This window comes from Ixodes scapularis, unplaced genomic scaffold, assembly GCF_016920785.2.
Source record: "Ixodes scapularis isolate PalLabHiFi unplaced genomic scaffold, ASM1692078v2 PGA_scaffold1__304_contigs__length_218370807, whole genome shotgun sequence".
In the NCBI taxonomy this organism is placed as follows: domain Eukaryota; kingdom Metazoa; phylum Arthropoda; class Arachnida; order Ixodida; family Ixodidae; genus Ixodes; species Ixodes scapularis.
This window is the reverse complement of record NW_024609846.1, coordinates 23,084,944-23,111,874: the sequence shown is the minus strand read 5'-3', so window position 1 is coordinate 23,111,874 and position 26,931 is coordinate 23,084,944. Positions and strand designations below refer to the sequence as shown.

At 45.5% G+C, this 26,931-nt stretch overlaps 1 protein-coding gene across 1 annotated transcript in view; it reads right to left on the bottom strand.

Moving 5' to 3' along the window:
* LOC115311616 (transmembrane protein 132E) overlaps positions 1–26,931 on the bottom strand; it is a 39,042-nt gene that overhangs the window by 11,978 nt on the left and 133 nt on the right. Inside the window, exons 2-12 of the mRNA XM_042290103.1 lie at positions 18,493–18,886; positions 15,224–15,402; positions 14,469–14,723; positions 12,950–13,096; positions 10,306–10,513; positions 6,704–6,847; positions 5,434–5,636; positions 4,451–4,535; positions 3,310–3,540; positions 2,705–2,896; positions 2,013–2,216 (exon numbers count right to left, since the gene is read on the bottom strand). Of these exons, the coding sequence (XP_042146037.1) occupies positions 2,013–2,216; positions 2,705–2,896; positions 3,310–3,540; positions 4,451–4,535; positions 5,434–5,636; positions 6,704–6,847; positions 10,306–10,513; positions 12,950–13,096; positions 14,469–14,723; positions 15,224–15,402; positions 18,493–18,886 (2,242 nt within the window). The remainder of the gene's footprint in view (positions 1–2,012; positions 2,217–2,704; positions 2,897–3,309; positions 3,541–4,450; positions 4,536–5,433; positions 5,637–6,703; positions 6,848–10,305; positions 10,514–12,949; positions 13,097–14,468; positions 14,724–15,223; positions 15,403–18,492; positions 18,887–26,931) is intronic.

Below are 26,931 nucleotides of genomic sequence, written 5' to 3'. Positions count from 1 at the left end.
CATGTGTTACGGAGGCTAACTCTCCGACGAACCAAGAATAGACAACTTCAGTTAGATTACACTAACTTTCAGAAGTCATAGCCGTGGGGGTGTGGGGCACATTTTGTATATTTTGAATATTTTTTATTTGTCGTTTAGTTTGACATAGCTATACAAGTTTCAGTGTTCATATGCTTAACGCACATACATGAAAGTTTCAAGTTAAATTTTAAAATCTTTTCTCACACTATACGAACCTGTTTCTTCTGAAAGAACAACTAATTGGCCACATTTTTATGTGTCATACTCATATTGCTCCATATGCCAATTAATTAGGAAAAAAAAGCAGTTGCACAAATCCCTTAACAATTGCTACTCTGCCGTGGTCAGGAAAGAGTTAAAGTCTTTCATGTTTGCTTGAGATGTCCAGTGTAATTTATCTGAATCACACTCTTTTATGTGGGGCACCAGGTGCAAGGGTGGAACAAATAATTTGCTCAAACTGTCGGTGTTTTCCTTCTCACTGTCGCATATTGCTAGAGCGTGGCAAGGACAACTTATTGAATGCCAATTTAGACACAAATATATGTATGAAGTTCTTAGTGCTGAACTCATAAGATCCTTTATTAAGGGGTCCTAAATGCAAAGTGCATATTTCAATAGTACTGTTACATACTATGTGAATTAAGCACATCACCTTTTACGGCAGCAAAAAAAAGTTATGTCTGTAAAATACATCAAGGCACTTGACCCGCTCATAAAAACACTAACGAAGCAAATATTTAACGAGAAAAAACAACTGACTTTCTTATCAAAAAGATCCCACTACAGAGTAAAAGTACATTGTAAACAATTGAATGTTTGCAAGGACCCAATTTTGTGACGAATAATCTTATGAAAAATGTGCCACAATATGTTCCCCTATGGTAAAAAATACATAGCCTAGAGTTCCCTAGAGTAACAAATAAATCCCACAAAGTTCGCGCTCACGAAATATTTCTAAAAACTACACGTCGCTGAATTTACGAAATATTGAGACCGCAAAAATAAATTTGTTTACAGTAAATGGATTAAAGAAAGTTGAAGCAAGTTCGTAATGCCGGAGAAGTAACTTAAATGCTAACATTATTAAGGAAACACCACCGACCTACCATAAAATGCCAAGTATGCGCCCATGTCGCAATAAAAACCTACCCACTGCCTTTGAGGCGTTCGAAAAATAAGCGAAGGACATATCAAGTGCCCACACTAGAGTTGCGAGCTCACCTAGCTCCCCGCGTCAACTGCTTCTCCGAGGACGCCACTGCATGGCAGAGAAGCATAACATGCGCATGCCTGTGCACAGTGGTAAAGCTCGAAAGCATGTGCACTGGCGCAATTGTGTACTACCGATTTTTTGGATGCAACTTGTACTACAGTTACGATGTGGTACGCAAGGAATGTGGTTTAATTATTTAATAGACGTCATCGGGATATTTTGTCTTTAGACAAGGTTGTCAACGGAACTGTGGACTCGCCTGTCTTGTTGATCTCCGTCTGTTTTCACGTCCCACTGCATACTAGCCACACTTGCCTTTCTCTACCCACGTGCGCCTTTTAACATATCTCCTATTATAAGAATGCAATTTAAACTTAGCAAGTGTGACTGCACCCACCTTAAAACATTTTGTGATGAACACTTCACTGTAATCTCGATAGTATATTACTTGTGTAATTGGATGCATTTCTTTTTTTATTGGGTTGCATTAGATTTGCTTTGTACCACATAGAAGGCATTGGGGTTTTTGTGGACACATTAAAGTAAAGATGGTTAAAGATGATTATCTAGATTTTTGCTTTCGGATTCAAGGAGCGGCCCATCTGGTACTTTTTCAAGGTTACCGCCAAACTTTGGGTGGGTGTTTGTGCAGTATTTTACGGTAGCAAGATTGACCTTTCCCAAAGAGAGGTTCATAGCCACGTTTCGATTCAATGCACACTTTAAATGCCGACATCCGCGCACTCCCGCGCCGGCGCAGGGCGCGAGCAGTCACCTGCAGCAGGTTGCCCTGTCCCTGTCCCACGGCCACGATCCGGGGCCTGGCGGCGCGTCCCCCCGACGAGGGGGCCACCAGGGCCAGTTCCACCACGGTGCGGTCCAGGCTCCTCGTTGTCAGGCTAAAGTCCGACTCCGCCACGTCCGTCAGCGGCGTCGACGTGCCGTCCGAAAAGCGCAGGGTCATGTCCAGGAGACCTTCCTGAAAGGACGCACCCGCAGAGATGCCGTCAACCCACGTGAAACTCGGGCGGCGCCCGTTGGCAGCCGCCAATTTTCTTCCAGGAAAATGGTGGCATATCCAGCCACCTCTCTTTAAACAAAAAAAGGGGATCATTCTAGCTAGGATGGAAAGGATGGCTTCATGCATTTAGGCGAGAAAACAGCACTAGCCAAGCTGTGATCACCGACGTAAGAACGGCACAAAAATATTTTCGTAGTCGCACCTCTCGCGTGAACTTCCTACCTTGGACGACGTTTTGCTGTCTTTCCAGCTTCGTGGGTGTGAAGTCAAAGCACAATGAAAGGCAACGAAGATTTGCTAGAGGCTGCAGGCATAAAAAAAAAACACCCTGAAGGTGCAACGACTATTTCTGGGCCATTTAAGCATATAGGACCAGATGGATGTTGTGGATATGATTAATGGTCCAAAGAAAGCCTCAGCAGGTGCGATAGGAGGCCCTCCCCCACCTGGTAGCGGGAGGTGAGGCTGTGGGAGGTGGATGTCTTGGCGAGGAACACCCCCGGCGTGGCCTCGTCGGGAATCACCGCCAGGGACAGCCCCGTCACCATGTGCACGTCCAGCTGCGTGATGCTTTCCTTGTCCGTGCTCACGCGCAGCTCTGCTGCCCCCAGCACCTTGCCCGTGATTGGGGACAGCACCTGCGTCGCCGAGCCAAGAACCCGCAGTCAAGTCAGCAAGTTCGCTCAAAGAGTCAAGTCAACAGGATGAGTCAACTAGTGAAGTCATCTAGTAGAGTCTATAATCTTTTCTCGTATACACTTCGATTTACGAACACCTCCTCATTTTAAATGGAAATCCAGCCTCAGTTTTGGCCAGGAGCTCTGCTTAATCTACTGGTCAGATGAAGTAAGGATCAAGTTGAATTTGTTTCTATGAAGCCAACATTCCACTTTGGCCCATTCATTTTGATGATGTTCCCATCATGCTCGAACACATGTTAGCTCTGTTCATTTATTTGCTTTAACTGGCAGCAGGTACACATAAATTTATCTCACGAAGGCCCGACGACCTGAAGCAATCGATTGACAGGAATGCCTATGTGCCAACTGACCTGGACCTCGGTGCGTCCGGCTCGCATTCCCCTGATGACGGTGTCCTGAAGGGTGGCCACGTGCGGGTCCGCCACGCGGACAAAGGGTGCCACCAGGTGTGTGACAGAGACCTGGGTGCGCCTTCCCAGGAGGTAGGCCTCGCGCCCGGAGTTGTGGTCGACGCTCAGGAAGCGCGTGTACACCTCCACCCTCGCCTGCTGGAAGCGCAACCGGCAGGCCACACCTTCCGTCTGCAAAAGTGCAGAAGTGGCACACTCGGCAACATGTTCACGGTGTTGTGCAGCACATGCAGAAGAAGCAGAACAATGCTGTAAAAAGTAATCGCCCCGCTGTGCTGGCTTGACACTCCACGGCGGCTACTTTCTGTGGTGCGATCACTTGATGTGGCTGCACCGCAGAAAGGCCAACCTGACTGCGTTGCCACTTCTCATGGCTGCACAGCAGAAAAGCCAACTTGCCGGTTCTGTCACTCGGTGTGGCTGCCCATTGAAAAGCCAACCTGCCAGCTTTGCCCTAGAGCGTAGCTGCTTCGCAAAAAGGCCAACCTGCTGGCTTTACCATTTGACGTGGCTGCACCACAAAAAAGCCGACCCGACGGCTTTGCCACTCAACATGGCTGCACTGCAGAAATCCAGCTTATCGGCTTTGCCAATCGGTGTGACTGCATTGCTAAAAAGCCAACCTGCCAGCTTTGCCGCAGAGCATGGCTGCTCTACGGAAAAGCCAACTTGCTCAACAAGTCTGCTACGAGCACAGTCGAGCCGATGGATGATGAGCAAACAGAGACTGTATCATAAACACTTTTTGTGGCAAAATATGTTTCACAATTTAAGAGGTGGTCTCATTACATTTATGTAAATATGACAGCCACAGAGAGGCCATAAACTGAGCAATGCTCCGGTAAATGCAATGTGCAATGAAAGAACATACTAAAACACAAAGGGGCAACATTTCCTTCAAAAGCTATACAGGCTGTATATGATGTCCCATCATCTTTCATATTCATTTTCTGGATATGTTATAAAACTAAGATGAGCATGTTTTAAGAAGAATAATAAACAGCATCTTGTGCTGAAATTCTGCATCCAGGAGATGAAAATAAAGATAATGTAAACACCGAGTAGTATGGGTGACACACACCTTATCCCACTTGTTGATACGTCGCTTGTTGCGCTGCCAATTGCTGCGACAGTCCATGTCCCTCTGCAGCAACGAGCTTCTGCACCTGGTGAGCACACGTGTTTTGAGGTGATTTGGAGTGACTAGCATATCAAACCTTAATAGCAGGTAATAATAAAAACCTGCCAGTATTTAGAAAGCAACCTGAATGTGAATGCTTTCAATTCTCCACTGCCCGATTTATAAGGCAAAAATTAACGAAGACTATACTCAAAGACAATGCAAAACCAAAAGCCTAACAATAGAACTTTCGCTAAATTACCCGAGCATCAAAGAGGATGTTGGGAACATAGGTACACGCACTGCACGTGCTTGCCTTCCCTATAGAAAAGATACAGTAAATAACCAAAATAAAGTGTCCATGGAAGGCACGTGTGCAAAGCGCCATTGATTTTAGGTTTTTGCTTTTGAACAGTTAGAGCTGAAGCTGCCAGCACGTGCAGTGCGTGTACCTACATTTCCAGCATTCTTTTTAATGCTCGGGTAATTCGGCAAAAGGTCTATTGCAGATGAGATAAGCAAAGCACATGGTTTCTAAATGAGACATGTACAGGTTGGAACCAACAAAGGAGAGCCTCTTCGAATCAGGAGCGTGGTAAGTTGGTTTAAAGGGTGGAATATACTATATTAACTTGTCCCAAAATGTACTCACCGACTGACTGGGCTAACTCAATGGTGTGGGTGGGGGGAGGTGAGGGGGAGGTTGCTTTGTCAGGCATACTGTTGCCTTTCTTGACAGTTCCTCGGACAACTGCGCTACCCGTCCTTGTCAGAATAAAATTTTGATTCGATTTAAGCGTAGCCAAGTTTTATGGGTCGCCTTCATTCTCATTCAAACTTATTTTAACCCTTTTGTTTTACAACGACTAGAGACATATCCGACGTGCCCAGAAGTTGATCCACGAGGGGACAGAGTACCGCTTCCTCTGGAGTGGCCCACCCACCTCTTGTGCTTGTGTGGGGTCCGCCACTCCCGCACCTGGCTCAGCTTGGTGTCGGAGAGACGCAGTTCCAGCGGGAGCTCCGGCATCCAGACCAGGAAGTGAGTCTGGCCCGTGTACGTGCCGTATTTGACCAGCACAGTCGCATTCTGAGAGCCCCGCACCTCCGAGCCGTCCAGGTACACGGACGTGCACGAAGGCGACACCTGGAGGGAGCGGGGGGATGACAGGACCGTGAGCATGCAGTTGTAGTAACGCCTACTCAAAACGAGGCTGTAGGGCTCGGTTTTCTGTGTCACCCACCGGAAACCAGTGCTCTGTCAATGTCCGACAAGAACTCACGTCCTCACCAACTGAACCCGCAAGTTAGCCGAACGTTGAAGCGGCATTTGTGTCTAACCTGTACCCGGGTGTCCAGCGCAGTGACTAGCGATGCATAGTCTATATGGCGGCGATCAAAAAATGCCGAACGTGTTTTCTAGATATTCCATAGTTTGGAATACTGTAAACGACCATATTTTCGAGGGTTTAACATTTCACGAAGTTTGCGAAGTGAGAGTTTTGGGAAGATTTTGCGGGCGCAATATTGTGCGAACGGAAGAGATTTGCTATGAATTAGTTACTGTAGAGCAATATATTCGCTGAATCTATTTTTCGCAATAATATTGCCACACGTGCAGCTGACCAAGCAGGCAGCACGCTCGTGGCCTAACAGTTATTGCGCCTGCTTAGGTTCGATTCCTGGCCGCGGATACACATTTTTGTTGACTCTGTAATGTGATGTTCTAGTAAATTCGAGAACCGTGTTGCTGATTCGAGGTTAGAAATTTCTACGCATGAACCTTCTACGTCGATTGTTCCAGAAGCCCGCGCGTGTACAAAAGGAGCTCTGCGTGGCAAGCCGCAGTCAGTATCGCCCCAGCTCAATCCTGCTGCTTCGCCGACATCGATGCCTGCAACGCTAGTCTTTCTCTATTTCGTTTTGGGCACAAGTTCGCCCTATTAAACGTTTAGTTTTGTCAGTTATTGGAAGCCTCATTATTTGTCATTCGTGACAATACTGAGGTTGCGACATTCGCGAAAATTAGGTCCACGTGAAAATAAAGCTTTTTACAATAATATGCTCTTTAGTATTCAATTCAAAAACATTGTCAAAATAACTATTTACATCAAACTCAAAATCCACTATTTAAATCCACTAATAAGAGTAATGACGAGGTCAAAAAAAGATTGTGCCAATCTGTACACAAAAGGAAGGAAGGAAGGGAGGTACCTTGAGGATCGACTCGTCGGCCGAGTGGCAGGAGGACTGCAGGGTGACGTCGCCCAGCAACCCGGACTGGCTCACCACAAACACCTTCATGGGCTGAGAGACCTGCTTGCCAGTCAACACCGCCGTGTTCAGCAGCTGGCTGGACTGCAGCCGACAGAAAAAAGATGGAGGCCCAGCAACAACTGCGACACACTATGGTGCCTGTAACACATCTCCAACAGGTGTGTTTACCACATCAGTGTTGGGACGTCATGATGACAGTGACACTCACATTCTCTCATGATTTTTTCCAGAACTTCTACACCCAACCACCAGGATCGCGACTTTGCGACATTCCGGCTTTTGTGCTGTCATTTGTTTCCACTTTGAGACCACTTTCGACGCATGGGTGTAATAGGATGCCAAAACACCAGTTGAAGATGCATTCCAAGCACCGTAGTTGCATTTCCCGCCGGACGTCCGTTACTCCCTCAAAAACTCTCCCGAACCATTTTGGCTGCATGCCACCCTCAATTCATGCAGATGAGGACGTCTAGTGGGAGTGTGCGAAACCTAAAGGGCGTGCACCGATCCGCCTTGCCAGCTAAACAAACGATAGCATCCGCGGTACGTCTGCAAGCTCACGCCTTGACCCACAGCAACTTGGCCGCATCTGTACCTTCCCACAGCCACGTTTCTCGATTTCGATTTGAAGTATGCGGAGCGCAAGTCTGTCTTCATCTTGCACAGGGGTTGCAATGTCGTTAGAGTGCCGAGCTTTTATTGGATGATTAAAAAAAAAAATAGTGGGTAGACCTCAAGGCATCTAGCATTGAGGTCTACCCCCAATCTTTTCAATCAAAGCCATGGCGTCGTTCTGATATCACCGCAACTTCTGCGGAAGAAAGCGAGTTGCCTTCCGCATAGCTTTGGCACATTGAAATTAGAAAATGTATCCATGTCCAACGTTGCTCCGTATGTGTTCTAACGTCATCCGACCCTCAGGAGTTGCTCGGAGTTCAAATTCAATCGTATCTCCCGCAATCGTAAACAGTAACGACTGCAACACGTTGCCATGTTTTTCATTTATCTGTATTAGAACATGCCTTTATGAAGCGTGTGTGTGTGTACGACAGTCCAGAAATCACCCATCCTGTAGTGATTTCCAGACCGTCAAACACATAAACACTTCATAGAGGCATGTTCTAGCGCAGATAAATTAGAAACATGGCGATGTCTTTGTTGTTGCCGCTTACAATAGCGGGAGACACGATTGAATTCGACACAATTCCATTCGAAAAGTTGGATAACAACACAAACTAACACACTTTAAACAATATAAGATCAAAAACAACCTTTTTCAAAAATGACTTCAGTGCCCCTTTAATTCGAACGGTGTTTTCGTGTAATTTATACTTTTTGTTCTCGCGGCCTTGTTGAGTGCGTTTCTTTCTGAGCACCAGTGCACTGCAAAGAGGCAACGCCCATGGAGCTTGCCTCCTTGGGAGTTGCTTCTCCTCAGTGCACCAGTGCTCTGTGAGAAGCGCACTCAATGGAGCTCAAACAGGGCACACATGAGCTATGAAAACGGGTACCACGCGGAAATTTCCATAGCAGCTTGCACGAACGCTGCGACGTGGTGGCATGGCATAGGTCCACATCGCAGCATTTGTGCGCCGGTGCAAGTTGCTATGAAAACTGCCGCGCAATGCCCATTTTCATTGCTTATGTGTCTTCCGCTTAATAGTCCACATTAGACAACTTCTTGGCCTGATGAACGAACTTCATTTTCTTTTAAATTGCCATGCACTGTCTAAACATGTAGTTCACTATAAACCACATTCTTGAGAGATAAATTAACTCATGTCAAACATTTCCCAAATGGCACACCTGCTTATGATCAGTAGGCCTATGCAGGGGAAATCATAAAATATCTGCTTTGTATGTGTAGCCATTCATATGGCAAATCACAATTTTATCTTGCATTGTATTTAGATAAATTTTTGATAATTAAGACTTCTGATGATTTAAACAAAATGAGGGCCACCTGGAGTTTCAATTAATATGAGTCTACTGTAACATATCCATTTGTGAAGTTTAGAGGTCTTCCTACCTATTGCACTGAGCCATCTTTGGATATTACAAATTCTCTTATAACATACATTTGGATATAATAGACTATATATTAGGGGGTTTGCAAGTAGTTCAGACAACGGCTTCGGTTCAATAGTGGCGGCATCCATTTTGCAAACTGCTGTCATCGCGCTCGATGCCTCGCAAGCCTCGTACCCCAAAGCGCACAGCACTGACGATCATCAGGACAGCTCAATGAAAAAATCGCTACTTTTCAAGCTCAAAAGTTTTAACAAACTAGTTCTTTTCTAATATTCATTCATATTTTGTAATTCTCATTGGTTAGAACAGACTCCAGTCATCTTTCGTACATTGTTGCAAAAGACAAACAAATCAGGAAAATGCCCGAGCACAAAAAGTTTGTAGTCGTACCGTTTTTCCATAAGATTTTACGCAATTTAAAATCAGTCGGTGACAAGTTTGCTTTACGCATGGCGTTTAGCACAGATAGCAGTTTGAAACGGTTAACTCCGTTTGCTTCCACCCAGAAAGGTTGTTTAAAAAACACAGGAAAAAGTGTGTCACATGTATTTCAGGTATAGTCCACAAGATCCCTTTTGATTGTGGTTTGTGCTATATAGGTCAAACAAAGTGTTGTCTTAATGATAGACTAGCCGAACATACACGATGTATCAAAAAGGATCCATATTCCGAGGTATCCAAGCATATTCAGGAGTGTAGGAATTGCATGCTTTTATGGAACTTGACAACCACAATTGTAACAGAAAAAAACTACCACAAGCGCCTGCTGAAAGAGTCAATTGCAATAACGAAGCACGGGAATGCAGTGAACAAGCCTTCTTCATCTTCAGATGCGGAATGGAAGTGATTTCTAAATCTCTCATGGTATTGCTAACAATATTTCCTTTTTTTTTTGTTTGTGTAGTCTTATAGCTGACTTTCTCAGTGAAAGGTCCAGTGCAATCTGTAGTTTTCACAGCGTTTTTTTTTTTTTTTTTTAATGATGTGTCATTTTTGGTGCTGTCAGTTCTTTTGTTGGTTTGACCCCATTGTTAGAGGTCCGGTGTTGTGTCTTTCGTGGAGAGAGGTGGTGTCGTGTCTTTTGTGGAAAGAGGTGATGTGAAGAAGGGTTCCCTCTCCTTTCTTCTTGTTTCAACCCTATATAAAGGGTTTTTTCCTCAATAAAGGTTTAGCTTTGTTTGAGACGTTCTTCTCTTCCTTGTCGTCGTCTGTCATTACCTCAGTCAAGAGTTTTACAGTAACTTGTACCTTGAAGGTAAATAAATAAATAAATAAAAAGTCAGAAGTAAGATGCATCTGCATTCTGCACGCTTCTTTTACAATAGACCACAATCTTTCTCACCATCAAGGTCTGTTCTATTGAGTTTTCATATGCTTTGTCATCAATACGCAGCACACCAGACAAGCCTCCACGATGGCACTTAGGCAGGTACAGCATATCACTCCACGGAATAGGTGGCACAAATTGTCACCTGATCTTAAGAGTTCATCCAACCACTTATGCGTACCTTGGCAACGAGCAGCACGGCCTGTACGTCGTCCTTCTGGATGTCGAGGCGGGAGGTCATCTTGACGCTGTCCTCTGCAGAGCCCTCTCCAGTGGTGCTGGCTGTACCCACGTTGCCCAGGTAGCGCAGTTGCCAGCTCACTTGACCCCCGTCCTCATGTGCCACACCTTCTTCCACCTCAAACAGCCAGTTGAACACCTCTTCCCCGCTGCAACCGAAAACGGCAGAAAATGCCTTCGATTTAACAGCCACGAAGCGCAAATGACAATTTGTGAGCTGCAATTGTATAGGACAGAACAAGCGGGTTGGTATGGATAATTAAACTTGAGGAAGAAAACAAGAAAAGATAGACAAACACAAACTTCCAGTTTGTGTTTGTCCATCCCTTCTCGTTTTCTTCCTCAAGTTTAATTATGCAATTGTATACGTGCCAAACACTCTGGAATTTTGGGGTTAAAGGCTGGAAGATGGCTGCAGAACGAGGCTTAGCAAAGCATATAGCGAGTTCGTTTCACGGCACTCGTGCCCACGCGTGCCCACTCGCAGCGTGGAACGGGTTCATTTCGGCCGGCACTCCACGAGTAGTTGCACTCTCCGAGTTCGTTTCAGCGCTGACACCCCACGCGTGCATGCACTCGCTGCACCGAGAAAATCGGGAGTGCGCCAAAATGCAATCCCGTCATGCCTCGCTCCGGTGGGGTCGGCGAGGAGCGGGAGCAGACGACGAGGGTTCGTCTGCTACGATGTGTCGCGGAACCGAACGAAAAAAAAAAAAAAGTAGATTTTCTGATAGAAATCGCGTCCCGCGGGCAACGAAATCAAACGCGAGCTTGAATTGTGAGCGTCTGCTATTTCACGAAGGAAGCAATTGACAACCCGTGATTTATTTGCAGGTTTTAAATCGCTCTGTTGCCGTACAAACGCTGAAATATACCAGTGTGTAAAGAAATGCTTAGAACAAACGCCACAGCGGCCCCCGAGATGTCTATCCCCATCCGTGTGCGGGTGAAAAATTTATTATTTGTCGACAAAACTCCCCCAGCAGAAACCTCTGCCAAATAAGCATCAGAGAAAGCTAAAGATGGTGACTTTACCTGAGGATTGGGCAACATCATCATGTTTAACATTTACCTACGTCAGCTAACTTGCCCCGTCGTATTTTGTTCGAGAAAGCTCTCGTTCTCGACGCCCTCACCGAGGTTATAATATCTAATCCTGACGATCCAAATCGAAAGTCCCAGTTTTGCTGGATATTCCAACAGGCTAGTTTTAAACCGTACCCTTTCAGTGGTTCACGAATAATACCATGCTCAAACGGATCAAGCTTCTGCTCGGACAGCATCATCAGTTTTCTTCAGTGTAAACGGTTATAAGAATTGAAAGATCGCAACCAGCTGCTTTGTAGACAGCTGGTTGCGGAAATTTACGCCGTCTGTAATTATCTCTACGGTAGCCTAGCTGCTTGAAGTCATCGCAACTATAAACTACAGGTTGCAGCGACCAACGCTTGTAGATAAACGTTGGTAGCGACTGCATTCTCGCATTCCCACACATCACTCCGAACAGAAAGGCGCTAGTTTCGTTTTGAAGTCGGTACCTTTTCTACAACATAGATGGCGGCAGCGTCAGTCTTCTGCACTCGGTGCATTTGGCGAGTTCGTTCGAGTCCAGTTTTTCGTGCAACACTCTGTGAGTGCGATGCATTTTGGGAGAGAACTCGAACGGTGCCAGTGCGTGTGAAACGAACTCGCTAATAGAACATATGAGTCAGAAGCTTACATAATCGACCTACCCGTAACAAAATTTGAGCTGCGGGTCTGGCAGAGCTCATTAGGGTGCCATGCCAAGCCATTTGACTTTCTTCTCTTCAAGGTGCTCTCTTTCTTGTAAAAATCATTCTTGCAGCATTTGGTGACACAGTTAGCTGGCATTTGGAGAAACAAGGTGGCCCACAATGCAGATTTTGTTTCTGCAGCAGCCCAGTACAATGCAAGAGCAGCCGCACAACTATTTGCACGCAGCCTGGATAGGGGTGCTAGCATCTTTTTGCACATGTGCAGCAGTCTTTTTGGAAAAGGTCAATTGTCTCGGTGGAAAGGGACAACCAATACTCCTACAAGGCAGTATAACACCCTTACAAATTGTACCTTCATTTTAATTACTGGTCCAACTAACTAAAACAGAAGGTATATGGAAGGTATATCTCAAAGCCATCAACGAACTGCAATTGAGCCATTCGTGCAGTGCACCACTATGCATGATTGCATTACAGAATGCAACTTCACCGAGATGGCTTGAGTGTACTTAGGCTTGAGACATCATTGAAATGGCAGTAAAATATAGTTCAGACGTTTGTGTTTGAGTTTAACCGACCACATTCAACCGTTTTTGACTGCTTACGATGCGATGATGACTACGACAACTAAGGTCTGATCACTATGTCGTGGCATAACACAAGGAGTTGTAATGCAGTCAATTATGCTTAAATGAAAATGCCTGAACCAGTCTTAGTATGTTCATCTTGAGAGGGGATCTGACTTGTTTTGTTGTTGCTCAGCTCCAGGCACAACTGCTGCTGTTCGACCCTAGCTACTACAATCCCATTGGAATGTGGCCAGTGCACTTGGGCAATACCGCAATGTACCTCTCGGGCAGGGCGGTCTCTTCGTCCACCCGTGTGACTGTGACGGTGGCTGAGGTGTGTTTGGAGTTGGTGTCCACGGTTATGCTCCAGGCCTTCTTGGCAGTGGGCTGCACCTGCAGGATCCTCAGGCCCGGCTTCACTCTGGCTCTGCCGTGATGTAAAAAGCGAAAACGTGGTGACAAATTGAGCAGTCGCACACGGAGTCAGGGTCTGCGTATACAGCTGTCACAATTTTAAACTCTCTAAATTAAAAGCATTCTTAATCGAGGAGTGTATACAAAATGGCGGACGATACGTCACGGCCATGCCATAACATTACATCGACGACTTTTTCATCTGCACATTTCAAAGGCCCTGATTTAGAGGGCGGGTAGATCTTATTAAAAGAAACGAGTTCCGATAGATGGCTGCAATTACGACACATTGATTCAGCACGCACAAACGGAGGATGCCATGCTTTCCACACACTTGTCTCAGAAGTGCTTGACCACACCCTATAACATTTCTGCCACAAATCTTACACATTTTATCTGCTAGTAAAGGCTTCCTATTTGCATGTCTCATAAAGCACTATCTGGTTAATTCTTACGCGAGCCGATTCTCCGACTTCCGACCAGGGGCGGATGCAGGAATTTACTGAGTGGGGGGGGGGGGGTCAGGTGTTGGTCAGCGTACCATATATGTTTAGGAACCCCCTCTCCCTCGTTTCACGCCCTAAATTTTACACATGCAGAAATCAAGAGGGGGGGTCAGGACATCTGGACCTTCCCTCTAAATCCGCCCCTGCTTCCAACGCACTTTGGATGAGTACCCCCATGATCCCTCAACTTTCCCCACGCTCCTCAAAACTTCTACCACAAATTTTACATGTTTAATCCACTGGTACAGGCTTTCGATTTATGTGTCTCGTAGACCAGCATTACTTTATTCCGGATCGATGCATGCCCATTCCCTTACTTTTGAGTAAATCTTAAGTACCAAATTTCCTTACACTCTCTAAAACGTCCACCACAAACTTAACATGTTTTATCTGCTCATACAGACTTCCTATTTGTGAGTTCTGTAGACCAGTCAGATTTATCCAGATGCATGCTCATTCCCCAACTTCCGACGACGTCTTCGGTGAGTGCTTTTACAAGAGACCAATCTCACAAGCCAGTTTGGCTACCTGCTGCCACAATGCATCGAGGGAACTGTAGACTTTTTGGACGTGCAACAGCTTCGATGGAGCTTTGCACATGCAAAGCATGAGACTGCAAGTGACGACTTGGACACTGCCGCCTTCCTCCTGTAAACTAAAGCAACGGCAGCTTCATGCATGCACCGCCAAACTCTTAAAAAGATCGATTCACAAGCCAGACCAGTGACAGATTAATCCAGAAGCGTGCTCATTCCCCGACGTGCGACAAGACCCTTGGCGAGCAGCCCGACAGTCCTCCAATTTCCTCATGCAATTTTCAACAGATTCCAGTCATCTCTCTCTCTCCACTGCGGAAACCCTTTGGAGGAGCCCACCCACCTGATGAGGAAGGAGCTGAAGGGGTAGGCTGGGTTGGGGCGGACCAGCACAGGCACGTATACCTTGGCCCTCGGGTAGACGGGGCCCTGGGGCACCAGCAGGCACACCACGCCGTCCCCGCTCACCTCCTCGTAGCTGCCGTGCAGCGGAGACAGCGACAGGCGCCCCAGGGGGGCCCCCGAGGCCGCCAGGGGGCCCGACACCCGCAGCGAGTGGCCTTGGCACTCCAGCGACGGGCTCCGCAGCAGGGCGTACCTGCGAGCGTGCGTCGTGCGTCAAATTAGGGGGTCGGCGGCACCAGAGTGACTCGCAGAGTGAGAACAGCAAGACGTGTCTTTAGAATGCTAGCACATGTTCGTTGCCATCGGTCAAGGTTTGGCTGCGCACGCACGCCCGAGGCTCACGAGATGAACCTTTACCAAAAGTAGGAAGCTCATGCTGGAGGCAAGAAAACTGAAGGACCTCCCTGTTCTCATCCTGTCATACAGAGTTTTCCTTTCGCTGCTAACATCTCATTGACACTAGTCCTAAAATGATCCAAAGTGCTTGAGGGGAAGCGGCCTTGCAGGTGCCAAGTTTTGGGAAAAACATATTTTTCGCTTCGTGCCAAGGCAGATAGGAGTTCCTTAAGATAGGAAAGTTTCACAACCTCCTCTCTAAAGTAATCTTAAAATCCACGAAAGAGGAAGCAAACCCTCAGTAAATACGAGAACTAGAGCGCAGGCGTGCAAACAGGGCGAGTGTTGGCTGCCCACCTGAGTGCCACGGAGGGCCTCTGTGATTTCTGAGCCTGTGCCCAGAGGGGGGGCCACCAGGAGGCCGGGAGGGTTAGTTCTGCCAGGCAGGCCCCATCCCGGTTGGGACTGCACACGCTCATCAGGTGCTCCTGCAGGTGCTGGGCGTACAGGGCCACGCACACCGGCGGGGCTCCCACCTGCCGGGGGACAGGAGGATGTTCTGGATCCCCTGTGCTATAGCCAGGCTAGCGCAGCAGCCCTGGAGCGTCCCTTACTTCTCCTTAAAGGGACACTGACACCCACCAAAATTTTTTTTTCATTTTTTGCCAGGCGCTTTATTATGGTGTCGGAGGACTACCCAATTAATATTTTGCAACAGAGTAGCATATTTTTTTTAATAAAGCCAAAAAACGCAACTGCTCGAAACCGAAACCCGACGAAGGTCGGAGAAGTGGAGAAGAGAGTGGAGTGGCGGAAGTCACGTGGCTACACCCAACCGTGCGTTTTTTTTTTTCTCCTCTCTGTAGCAGACGACATGCGGCGTACGGGAACTGTTCGCCGTGCGATTCGTTTGCAGTTATGTTTGTTCCACCCATTGTTCTGTACTCCAAGATGAGTTGTTTTGTACATTGAGGAGTTGGAGATGAGTAGTGAGTGCCCGTGGTGAATTTCCGTGATCGGCTCCGAAAAGAATGCACCCAAGATGTTGTGTGAAGAGCTGGCTCACATGTCCTGCGTCCGAAAAAAAGTGGCATTGTGCGACAGAGTTTCCGAAAGATCAACGGGATCGGGACCACTGGCTGGCTGCAATTCCTGTAGAACATATACGGGCACCTCGGAAAGCGGACGCTACCTGATTTATATGCTCCTTGCATTTTCTGCAAGTGATTACATTGAGTTCGCATGTGTCAAAAAGGAAATCCCATACCATTTAGTTCAGTGACGTGTCGTCCACAACATTTGTTTGTTATTTTTTTTGTTTGTTTCTTCAGTGATAATTGTAAAAAAAAAAAAATGTAGACATCGGAAAATGTTTGAAAAAAAAAAAAAAAGAAGTTTCTTGGGGTATCGAACTCGGTCCTACCGCACGTGAAGCAGACGTCTTTCCCACTGAGCTACTGGGGCATATCTTTTGTGGGGGATCTCTTTCCTTAGTAATATATGAGCCGGTAGACTAAGTTGAAAAGTTTGCTGTCGATTTTCTTCCAGCAAAAGCGCTCCCGGGTCGAAATCGGGAAGCACCACGCATTGGCGACATTCGCACCTAGTAAAAAAATCGTACGCGTGCATATTCAACTGGAAGTAGACCCGTCGTGCTAGACGTTTGCGCAAGCGATGTCTTCAGCCACGAGAAGGGAGTGACGGCTCGGCGACGTCTTCGTGCAAATCGGCTTGGTGGTCGGGCGTGTTGTACGGGATGAATACCAACTCTTTTGATCAGACCCAAATTTCTCTTTAAAAGGCAGACAAAATTCGCCGGTACCGCGAACGACAGTTCTGAAATAGAGGTCTCACGCCCGTCGTCCGCTACCATCGCCGTCCCCGCGAGTCCCACGATACGTGAAACGACGCACGCACAAAATGCTTCCGGTTGTCTGTGGAACTTTTTTTTTCAATCGACGTATTTGCGGCTTTTTAGAAGCGACAAAAAATGGGTTTCATATTTTTTTCTATTTTTAATATTGAGTGTGTGCCTTCAGTGACCAACGACTTTGATTAAATTTGGTGGTCGCATCGATACTTTAGAAAACGGCCCGTGACCACGGAAAAGAGAGTGAGCGAGACTAGAACCGGCCAGTTCTTGATCGGCGGTTTTCGGGCGGAAAGAAACCGAATTTTGAGTCGCAAATTGTGTTCTGGGTAGTTGGGCTCTCATATGTCATGTGCGAATAAAAACCTCGACGAGCATAAACACCCTGTCAGTGTCCCTTTAAGTATAACTGACTCGTTCGGTTTCGAGAAACAGCTGTGAATTCCAGTAACAATGATGTTGCCGTCCCTCAAGTCTGTCCGCTCGCTACAGTGACATATCATGGAGCCGAACTCTGACTGGAGGATATTAAGCTGCCCGAACATGGCAGTGTCTGCAAGTTGTTACAATGGTTGCCTTGCCTTTCGTGAGGCTGTGAGAAACCCACTGCTTGTTTACAAACAAAAATCAGCCTTCGATAAAAGGAAGGGGAAATGGTTCATTTTTGTTGACCAGCTGCGTTACAACGAATGAAAAAAACAACCGTTAGGGGATCAAAAGCCTAGCTCACAGCCCTATAGAAATGTCGGCCGACTTTTCCTATAAATTTGAAGCACATTTAGGCATCTAAAACAAGCTTTCTTAGAACCTATATAATATTAGTTTGTTCAATTTGGCTTAACTGCGTGGATGAACCAGTTTACACAGTTCAGAAACTGGTGCATTCCATTCAATGCGGACAACAAGTCGTCTGCTTCTGGTGTGGGAGTTGCGGTGACGTCAGATTGACACCGAGCTCTTATTGGCCGATTGCAAAAAATAGCGTGTAGATGTGAATGGTAAACGCCTTAAAGTCTACCCACTTCTTTTTTTTTTTTCAATGAGCCAATAAGAGTGCGGCGTTCTGACATCACTACAACCTCTGTGCTAAAAGCAGACGACTTGCTCTTCGCACTGGTTTGAACTAAAGTATGCTGATGTAACATCTACAGGAAAAGCTTCGCCTCCGACACCCGCCCGTTGGCTTTTGTTGCGCCTTGGCTGCACGTGGACCAAAGTGTTAGAGGAAGTACACAGCTCAAGCCGGAGGTGGAGCATCCATGAGATCGCAACTGATTATAGTCAGCGGCAGGCTAAGAATGTGGTAGGTGATCCGCCACAAAAGCAAGTCTTTCGCCTTTGTTTAATACTTCCTTGCACGCACAGTCAAAGCCCTGCGGAAGAAAGACAATGAGCATGTGCTGGAGGCAGATCTTGAACTGCATTCGAAGCACCGACTAAATAGTTCGGAACATACTTTTCCAAATCGAGCAAACCCAGTTTCTGTCTTGGGCATCTCAACTACATATTGTGAGAAGAAAATAAAACGAGAGGGAGACGACAACAAGCCAGTGTCCGAGGCAGAGATATTGACGCACCCTCAACACTATCATTCGTCGTACACTGTAAGAAAGACATCAAATCACCTAGAGGTGTGGGTTTCCCCTGATTGCACCTCTAAGTGGCTGTCCAAGAAACGGTGAGCACAGTTTAGTGCACCCGAAATAAAGAATTTCACCCGCCTATCTGTCAAGCATGCGACCGGCAGGGCACCCACCTCCGAGCCCGTGTGGAAGAGCATGCGCAGGGTGGGCCTGTCCCTGCGGGGCGCCGCAGTCACCAGGTGGGCCGTCACGTCTCCCATGGCCTCGGGGGCCCCGCCCCCGTCCCCGCTGGCGTTGTGGGGCAGGCCCCCCACGGCCCCGCTGGCGTACACCGTCTGGCGCACCGAGAAGGGCCCGAAGCGGGCCAGCACCGTCATCCGGTTCGACAGGGTCAGGGCGAAACGCCGGGACACCTCCTCGGGCCCCACTCCGGGACCGGAGTCCTCCGGGGTGCTCAAAAAGAAGGCACCCGTTGCGTCTCCGGAGTCCAGCACCACCTCGACAGATGCCACATGTCCCCCCTGGTGCCACGCTGTCAAAGGGGAACGCCGTCTCAAAGTGAACAAAAAGTCAGCTAGCGTGCGGGCGAGCTGGTGATAGAATCATGAAGTAGTGTAAAGGCTGGTTTAAACACTTGCGACTGCTCACGACCAAGTGAGTTAAAACCTCTCGTGATTTCTTGCAACGAGAGATCACACCAGCGCCATATGTTGGGTAGCCATGAAACTTTCGTGATTTCCATATTTTTCCTGTCTTTTATGTGCATCACTTTTTATTAGGGATGCCGCAAACTTTTTTCGAATCGAAGTTTCGATGATCGAATCAAGCGGTTCGAAAGATTCAAAAGATTTCAAATTTTCGAACTCTCCATATCGAGAAATTCAACGGAAGTCGAATTTTCAAACTTATTAAACTAAGAAGTTAGACACTTTTCAAATTTTCGAACTTATTACGCTGCAAAATTCGATGCTTGTCGAACTTTCGACTTTATAGACTAAAAAATTCAATGATTTCAGGACTTTCGAACTTCTTGCACTAAAAAGTTTGAAGCTTTTCGAACTTTTGAACTTCCTACGCTAAGAAATTCGATAATTTTCGAACTTATTAATCTAAAGAATCCGAAAATTGTCGAACTCTCGATTCCTGGAAAGTCAAAAGTTCGAAGAACTTCGAACTTTTAGGGTAAAAGTTTGAAGCTCGTCGAACTTCGAAAGATCGGCGGGCGGTTTCATTTGAATTTAAGTAGTGAAGTACATTCATAATTTTTTTTTTTCGCAGTTTTACATGGGGTGAAGCATTCCTTGTTCATTTCACTCATCTGGCATGCTTGGTTTTAGAAAAATAGATTCCCGAAGGAGCGAGGAAGGACGACGAGTTTTTGACAATTGTCATTTGTGCCATATTTGAAGTGCATATAGCCGAAGCTATTTATGGTAGAGATGTTAAACTTTTTAAGAATGATCTATACATAGCATAGGTGAGTGTCGTCTTAAGATATGATTATTGTTGTTCAAGACGAGTTTCGAATAAATATCCAAACATGTACCTACGGACAATTATGCCCTAAACTTGGTAATTTTTTTTGCCTACATTGTTTGGGTATTGCATTTAAATTAACACCAGAGACAGTACATATCATTACCATCTGCAGAATACAAAATAATGTATTTATTGTTGTTTTTCACGTTGAGGAATAAATTAACTCACGGGGGAAGATTTCTAAAATTGTTCAAGTTCAGCGCGTCATAAAAAAAAATATTTTATTTCTCATTTTACGCTCTTGGGACGTGTTTCTTTTGGCCTGTACACATTTTGGTAGGAGAAACTTGTTTCATAGTTCTGGGCCTCTGAATATGCAAGAATACAACACTTCCGACGGGTTCTTGATAGTTTTTTTGTTTTTCCTCTCCAGCTTTTTATTTTTGCATTTATTGTTATGTTTATTTATTGATTATTTTTTACCAATGGCACAGTTATTTAGGTCGAAAAGACATAGCTTTGAACTTTCGAGCCACTGAGCATGTGATGAGTAGTGCCTCCTGACAACGAGTTTCTAAAGGCCTGTTCACACAAGCAGCGGAGCGCTACAAGCATAGCGCTGACCTCGTGCTAAGCATGTGCCCATGGGAGCATTCACCAGCTTTGTATCGCACAGCCAAAACTGTTGTTCATGGCATACGATACGTACCTGACGGCACGTGAGGAGCGTTACATCAGCGCTTCGCTGCATGTGAGAACCGGCCTTAACAATGACCATCTACGCGATCTCTTTTGCAGAGAAGAGCGACAGTAGCTATACATATGCATAAATAATTTCAGATCAAAATAAGCTCGACCATGCCCTCTTTCCCCGTATTGTTTTCTTTAACAGTCCGAAATATCTGGGAAGGGGGAGGGAGAGACTGGAGCTCTCCCCCCCTTCCCCCTTCCCCTTCCCCCTTCCCCCCCCCCCCCCCCCCCCCCCCGTTTTTCCTCTTCCGACGCCACTGGTATGGTGGAACGCCCCTCGACCTCAAGTTGCATCAGCTTCTGCGCTTTTTGCTCGGCGTTTCTTCTACCCCAGAAAATAAACCTCCAAAGCAATTACAAAAAAAAAAAAAAAAAATGTCAAGGTGCAGGTGGGCTGGTGTATGTTGATCATGATGCAAAATCCCGAGACTGGGAATGAAATTCGCAAGAAATAGTGTAAGAAGAAAGAAAAAAAGGGGACAGGACAACGCCTCAAACTCAGCTGAATTGAGTTTGAGACGTTGTCCTGTCCCCTTTTTTCTGTCTTCTTACACTTTTTCTTTCAAATTTCATTCCCAGTCTCAGGATTTTGCATCATGTCCAAACTAAACTTACTATATGCCAGCGTCACTCGGGCAGCGTTTGATCGGATTACTACCAGCATGCAAGGGGGTAGGGGGGCAGTTTGCCAGATCACTTCAAAGTTTTCTGAACCTCAACCACCTGCCTGCCCCAGGCCGTTTCGAACTGGAAAGGTATCGTTAAACAGTGCGTTCGTAGGATCACTACTTCGTAATGCACGTTAATGACCACCCCGGGCTGGCGGTCACAATTACTGATCTATTGTTACATGTCACTGCACTGGCAAATATTCCAGCACATCCGGGGCACTCGTCGTCTCATTTAATTGCCTGACCAACTTCGCGCAGTCTAAATATCACACCCGAACTTTTCTAAACCTGATTTCGTGAAAACCAGTGAGGCATGAAAACGTTATTTGAAACTGAAACTGTGGCGGAACATGAAAACCGGACTTCAAACTTTGCGCACTTGGATTTCAAAGAAATCGGAAACCTTCGAAGTTATTATTTTTTTTTTTCGAATTTAGCCTTAATAGAGAATCGAAACCTTCAAACTTTTCAAACTTTATGTAGAAAGAAATTCGAAATCTTCGAATTTATCGACCTTTATGTCCTCAAAAATTCGAAACGCTCGAATTTCAGATCCAAAGAAATTCGAAACATTCGAATCTCTCGAATTTCAAATTAGGGAAGTTCTAAATCTTCGAATTTATCGAACCTCAAGTAAACAAATATTCGAAATAATCGAACCCAAACTTTTAGAAACCGTGAAAGCTTCGAACTTTTCGAATTCGAAACCCCACGATTTTGGAAAGTTGTGAATTTTTCGAATTCGAACCTCCCTACGGTCGAACATATCTAAACTTTTTGAAATCGAACATCAGTTCGGTTAGAAAATATCGAAACCTTTCGAATTCGAACCTAGGGTGGTTCGCGGCATCCCTACTTTTTATTGCTTCGAAAAACTTTTGACAATGTTTCGTCATTCATGATTTTTGTCATTCTTGTCCAGCTCGCTTGCACCTTTGCATTTAATTGCATTATAATCGTTACCAACGACCGTTTCTCATCAATAATCCATACATTTGATCTCGCAAATACCGCAAAACCTTCGCTCTAGTGAAATGCAGTTCCAGGGCCACCTCATGGATGGGGCCAGCGTGTTCTCTCATCGTAACAGATAGCAAGAACTCGGTCGTAAGCAGACGCAAGTTTCCTCACATTGCGTTACGTTACAAAAGCTTACTTCAGCTTATGTCAAGAGTCACCGAGACATCTGTGCTTCGAATGAATCGTGACAACTAGTTGAAGGAGTAGACTAGCACACTACATTCCAGGCAGTGACGTTCCGGTGACTTGAACGTAACGTGAGAAAATGCAAGGAGACGCTCCCGTGCGAATGGGCCTGTACATCCAAACGCTGTGGTGAGGAAAAACAGAAGAAACTTTCGAGTCGAGGTGTTTATTTCTTCAACTTGAAAGTTTCTTATTTGTTTTTCCTTACCTGCAGATTCGGGTGTTACACAATATTGTTTTAAGGTTGTTAACTTATATATATATTTTACCCTCGGGGCCAGGGGCACTGCGTAGGAGTGGTGAAAAGAACAAAATAAAATTTGAACCAATGCAACAGTTAAATTATGGGGAAAACATGGCTCGTAACACTTCAACAATAAGAGAGCACTATCGACTAATGACACTTAGGTGACGCTGATAAATGATTCAATTAATTTGAAGCACCAAATATAAACAATGAAAAACATTTGTCATAATTGCAAAATGGCACGGCTCAATTTTGATGGTGGGGCCACCTATACTCTAAATGACCAATTCATTTTCGCGAGGACTCTATTTTTTAAGAATTCTGCGACTATTTTGAAAAATTTATCCCGTGAATACATCGCCCAATGGTAACGAATGTATAGCATATCAATCGCAAAATTTTGTGCTCTCAATATATTCAAAGACGCACACTTCGCTTATTTCGCAATATATTTGAGCCCGCAAAAATAAAGTCATTTATAGTGGCTGACTTCTGAGTACAGAGTTCAAGTAGAGTATTTTGTGAAAGACGAATAGCAGAAATTCTGCAACGATTTGTGAGCCAGGAAGAGATGAAGTATTTTTCGTTGATATTAAACTATCGGTGGAATTATAAATAGCCAAAATAACACATTCCTGTGTAGTGGACATAGGTCGGCTATAGTGATATCCCGTCTGTGGTCATAAAAAAAAGTACTTCCCATCATTTAGTCTAGAACTGCAGGTCGGACAATGCGGGAAGTGAAAAACAAAAGGAGAGCGGAGCTACAATTCAATGCTTAGGGTGCTGTAACTCTCCCACACTTATTCAATCTCTTTATGACTCAACTGAATTTGTTGAGTGGTATTGCGCAATAAATGCTAAATAAAGCAGAATAAACTTCCTAAATAGGTCGAACTTTGCAAAAATGTTTGTTTTCATTTCCTCGTATATTGTCTCGTCTTGTTTTCTGCGAAACAGTTTTGTGAGATACTAAGGGTTCCACTTGGGGATGCTGCATTTTTTATCCAATGATAGAAAAAAAAAAAAAGATGTTTACCATTCTCTGCAATGCAAATTAGAGTGCAGCTCTTGAGGAGGAGGAGAGGAGGGAATGCCCCTCCTCCCCTTCTGCTCCCCTCCCATTTAGCAAAACATTTTCGCTAAATTTTCCGCTGAAAAAAATGTTCCGCTAAATAAGGCGGGGAAATTTTTTCGCTAAATTTAGCAGGGAAATTTTCCCATAATACAATGCGCGGTTACGCCCTCTCACATTACTTTCAGAATGCAAAGCGGAATGTTAAGCCAACGCCGACGGCGACGCCGCTCAAGCCGGAAACGGGCGCCTAGCTGTGCTCTAAAAAACAAAAACAGGAGAAGTTGACAAAACAATTGTTTTAACACAAATCTGGCCTTGTTCGGTTATAGCAATGACTCGACAGAATAACTTTAATGCAAGTCGGTTCATTTATAAATGCTTTAATTCACATCTTTTCAAAATTTAATTTTCCTTACATAAAACACTCATATTGCCTCTCTGTCATTGCTGCGGTGTGTTGGCTATAATACAGCAAAGCACAAAACAGTAAAAATTATGTACATGCAAAAAGATACAAATTGAACATCCAAAAAATAAAAGAAAACATCAATATAGAAATTATGGCATGCAGAGATTTGCCAAAAGTTAAATGCTCTTCTCCCTGCCACAGAAAAAAAAAAGAAAAAAAAGAATAGAGCATTTGTGGGAATTTGGTTGTTTTTTTTTGTTGTTGTTTAGTCTGCTGTAACTAAACAGCCACACTTACATCTTTTTTTAAATTTATTATGATGTGTTATGTAATTTGTAGATCAACTTGCACATCCTGTTTTCCTAACAGTCAATTGAAAAAGTCCTGTCAAGGTCGTGCCTATTATTTAGTTTCTGAACATCTAGCTTAGCTTGATGAATTTATGTGAAAATTAAGGGGCCCTTTAAAACTATCATGCCCCACTTAGCCATCAGGAGGGTCGAACTTGCGCAAGAACTCAAACAAATGTGCTCCTCTCTCCTTTTTTTTGACACGATAGATCTTATTGTCACAATTTTTTAAGAGATTGAAGTTTTGGTAGTGGTTAAGTCACTTCCAAAGTCAAGAACAAAGAGTTGTTGAATTATAACGACTTAAGATAATATGATTAACTGCTTATGTGAGACAAATAAAACTGAGTTTCATGCATGATGAATTAACTATAGCCTGTAGCCTAACAAACAAACAAAAAACCTCTACAGCAATTGTAAGAATGGGGGGAAAGAAATCACACACACACACATAGGAAAGTGGAAACAAAGAGCAAAGTAAAGTTGGTAAAAAAAAAAAAAGGCTCATTTGTGTTATACTTTTTGTATCTATATTGCCCGGTTTGTTTTCAAAGCGTAGCCTGCTTGGACCCGAAGTAAACGAAGAACGTCTGCTAGAAGCATTCAGTGCAAAGAAAGCCCGCCCCGAAGATTAGACAAGCGACACGGCAATTCGTTTCCCACCACAGGGTGGCTTCGCCGCCGTGTACCGGTGCCGAAGGTCCCTTTAAAAATGGCCTCCCTATTTTTGGGACCATTTGAGCAGGCACCCGACAAACGGCTTGGGCGGAAAAGTGTCTCCCCCGCGAAAAAAACAAAGAGAAAAAAAACATAGATGCACCGCCGGGCACTCTCACGAGCATTGACACCTCGAGAGGGGAACAGCCAGCGCCTGACAGTTCGCAAACACTGCAGGTGCACGCGCGTCGCTTCCCCATCAATGCCGCAACTACGCGCGTGATATTCGCCACAAGTTTTCGTCTGAGAAACCCGACTGAAATCAAGCCGAGAGCTACCGTCTCCACTTCACAGACTAAGAATTAGCGAGACTCAAGATGAATTTACATAAAGCACGGAGGCCCCTCGGTGTTTTCACAACAAAAGTGAGCAGCGCTGCCTGTCACTCGGCAATGTTTGAAGTCGCCTCGCGCTCGTTAACGCACAGCTATTGCGAGGTATATAGAAACTATACGATATTTTAAACAGAGATGTTGGAACTAAGTTAAACGTAAAGCTGATTGTTTCGCAAAGTTGTCGACTAAGAAAAACTTTCCGAAACGGTTACCCTTTTTCAGCGCAATATAGGTACCACCGAGTTCGACAATTCCGAGAACCGAATACGTCAGCCGAGAGGGATATAAACGTTTCCTTCGTCATACGGAATCATCCGAAAGTTGAGCTTTAGTCAGGCGAAACACGGAGAATAGCACACCTCGAAGCAAAGAGAACGCCAAGAAACGCCCTACTCGTAAAGATTGTCAAAGCGAGACCGCCAGCTTAGGGCGAAGAAATCGGCCAACAGCCGTGAGATGCGAGTGCGATTGGGACTCACCTGCGAACCAAATCCAGACCACGGCCTTCCAGCGATTCATGTCTAGAGTTGCGGGGTGATCGCTAAAGGGCGCCCATCCCGTGAAGTCGGGGCACTATCGACTACACGGCAGCCATGGCCCCCGCAGATCATCGTCTGCATCGGCTTTCCCACAATGCACCGGAGCGTCCCTCGTCCCCAGCATCCTCCGCCTTGCCTTCCGTTGCTTCCGCGCATAGATATGCTTCCGCGCCTTCCGCACGCGCATCGCTCCGCAAAGTGGCGTCATTTCCGGGCCATGACATCACGCTTCCGGTCGCGCCAAGCGGGACATCTGAGGGATTTTGACACCTGAATGCCGTGTATGCACCTGATAGTCCCTGGAGCTTAGTGCCTGCGACATCCCCAGAAATGCACCCCCCCCCCCCACATAAAAAAAAAAAAAAAAAAAAAAAAAATCTGGACAAGGATAAAAAAAGAACAATATTGACGAAATATGGTTTTATCTACATACAAAACTAACTCGTGGAAAAACAGGATTTAGCAAAACCGAGAAGGAAGTCTAGCTTCACTGTCTCATTTGGTACGGAATATTCATGGCACTAGAAACCAGGTAATGATGGTCTATGCCAGGGGAGGCAAAGAGAGAAATGAAACGCGTTTTGAATCGAAAGACAGGTTGTGGTTTGATCGTCTTGTGCAACCACTACCTTACGTACAGTTGGACTGGTTTTGACTAGGATAGATTGAAAGTAGTTCTAGTTTCGTTTATTGCCCTGAACAAAAGTTTGCCTCCCCTCCCCTCCCCCCCCCCCCACCCCCCCCCCGCCCGCGGCTCTTGGAAGTTTCGTGGTTATGTTTGCGGCTCTTGGGCCGGGTCAGCCTGGCCACCCCTGGTCTATGCTATTCTAA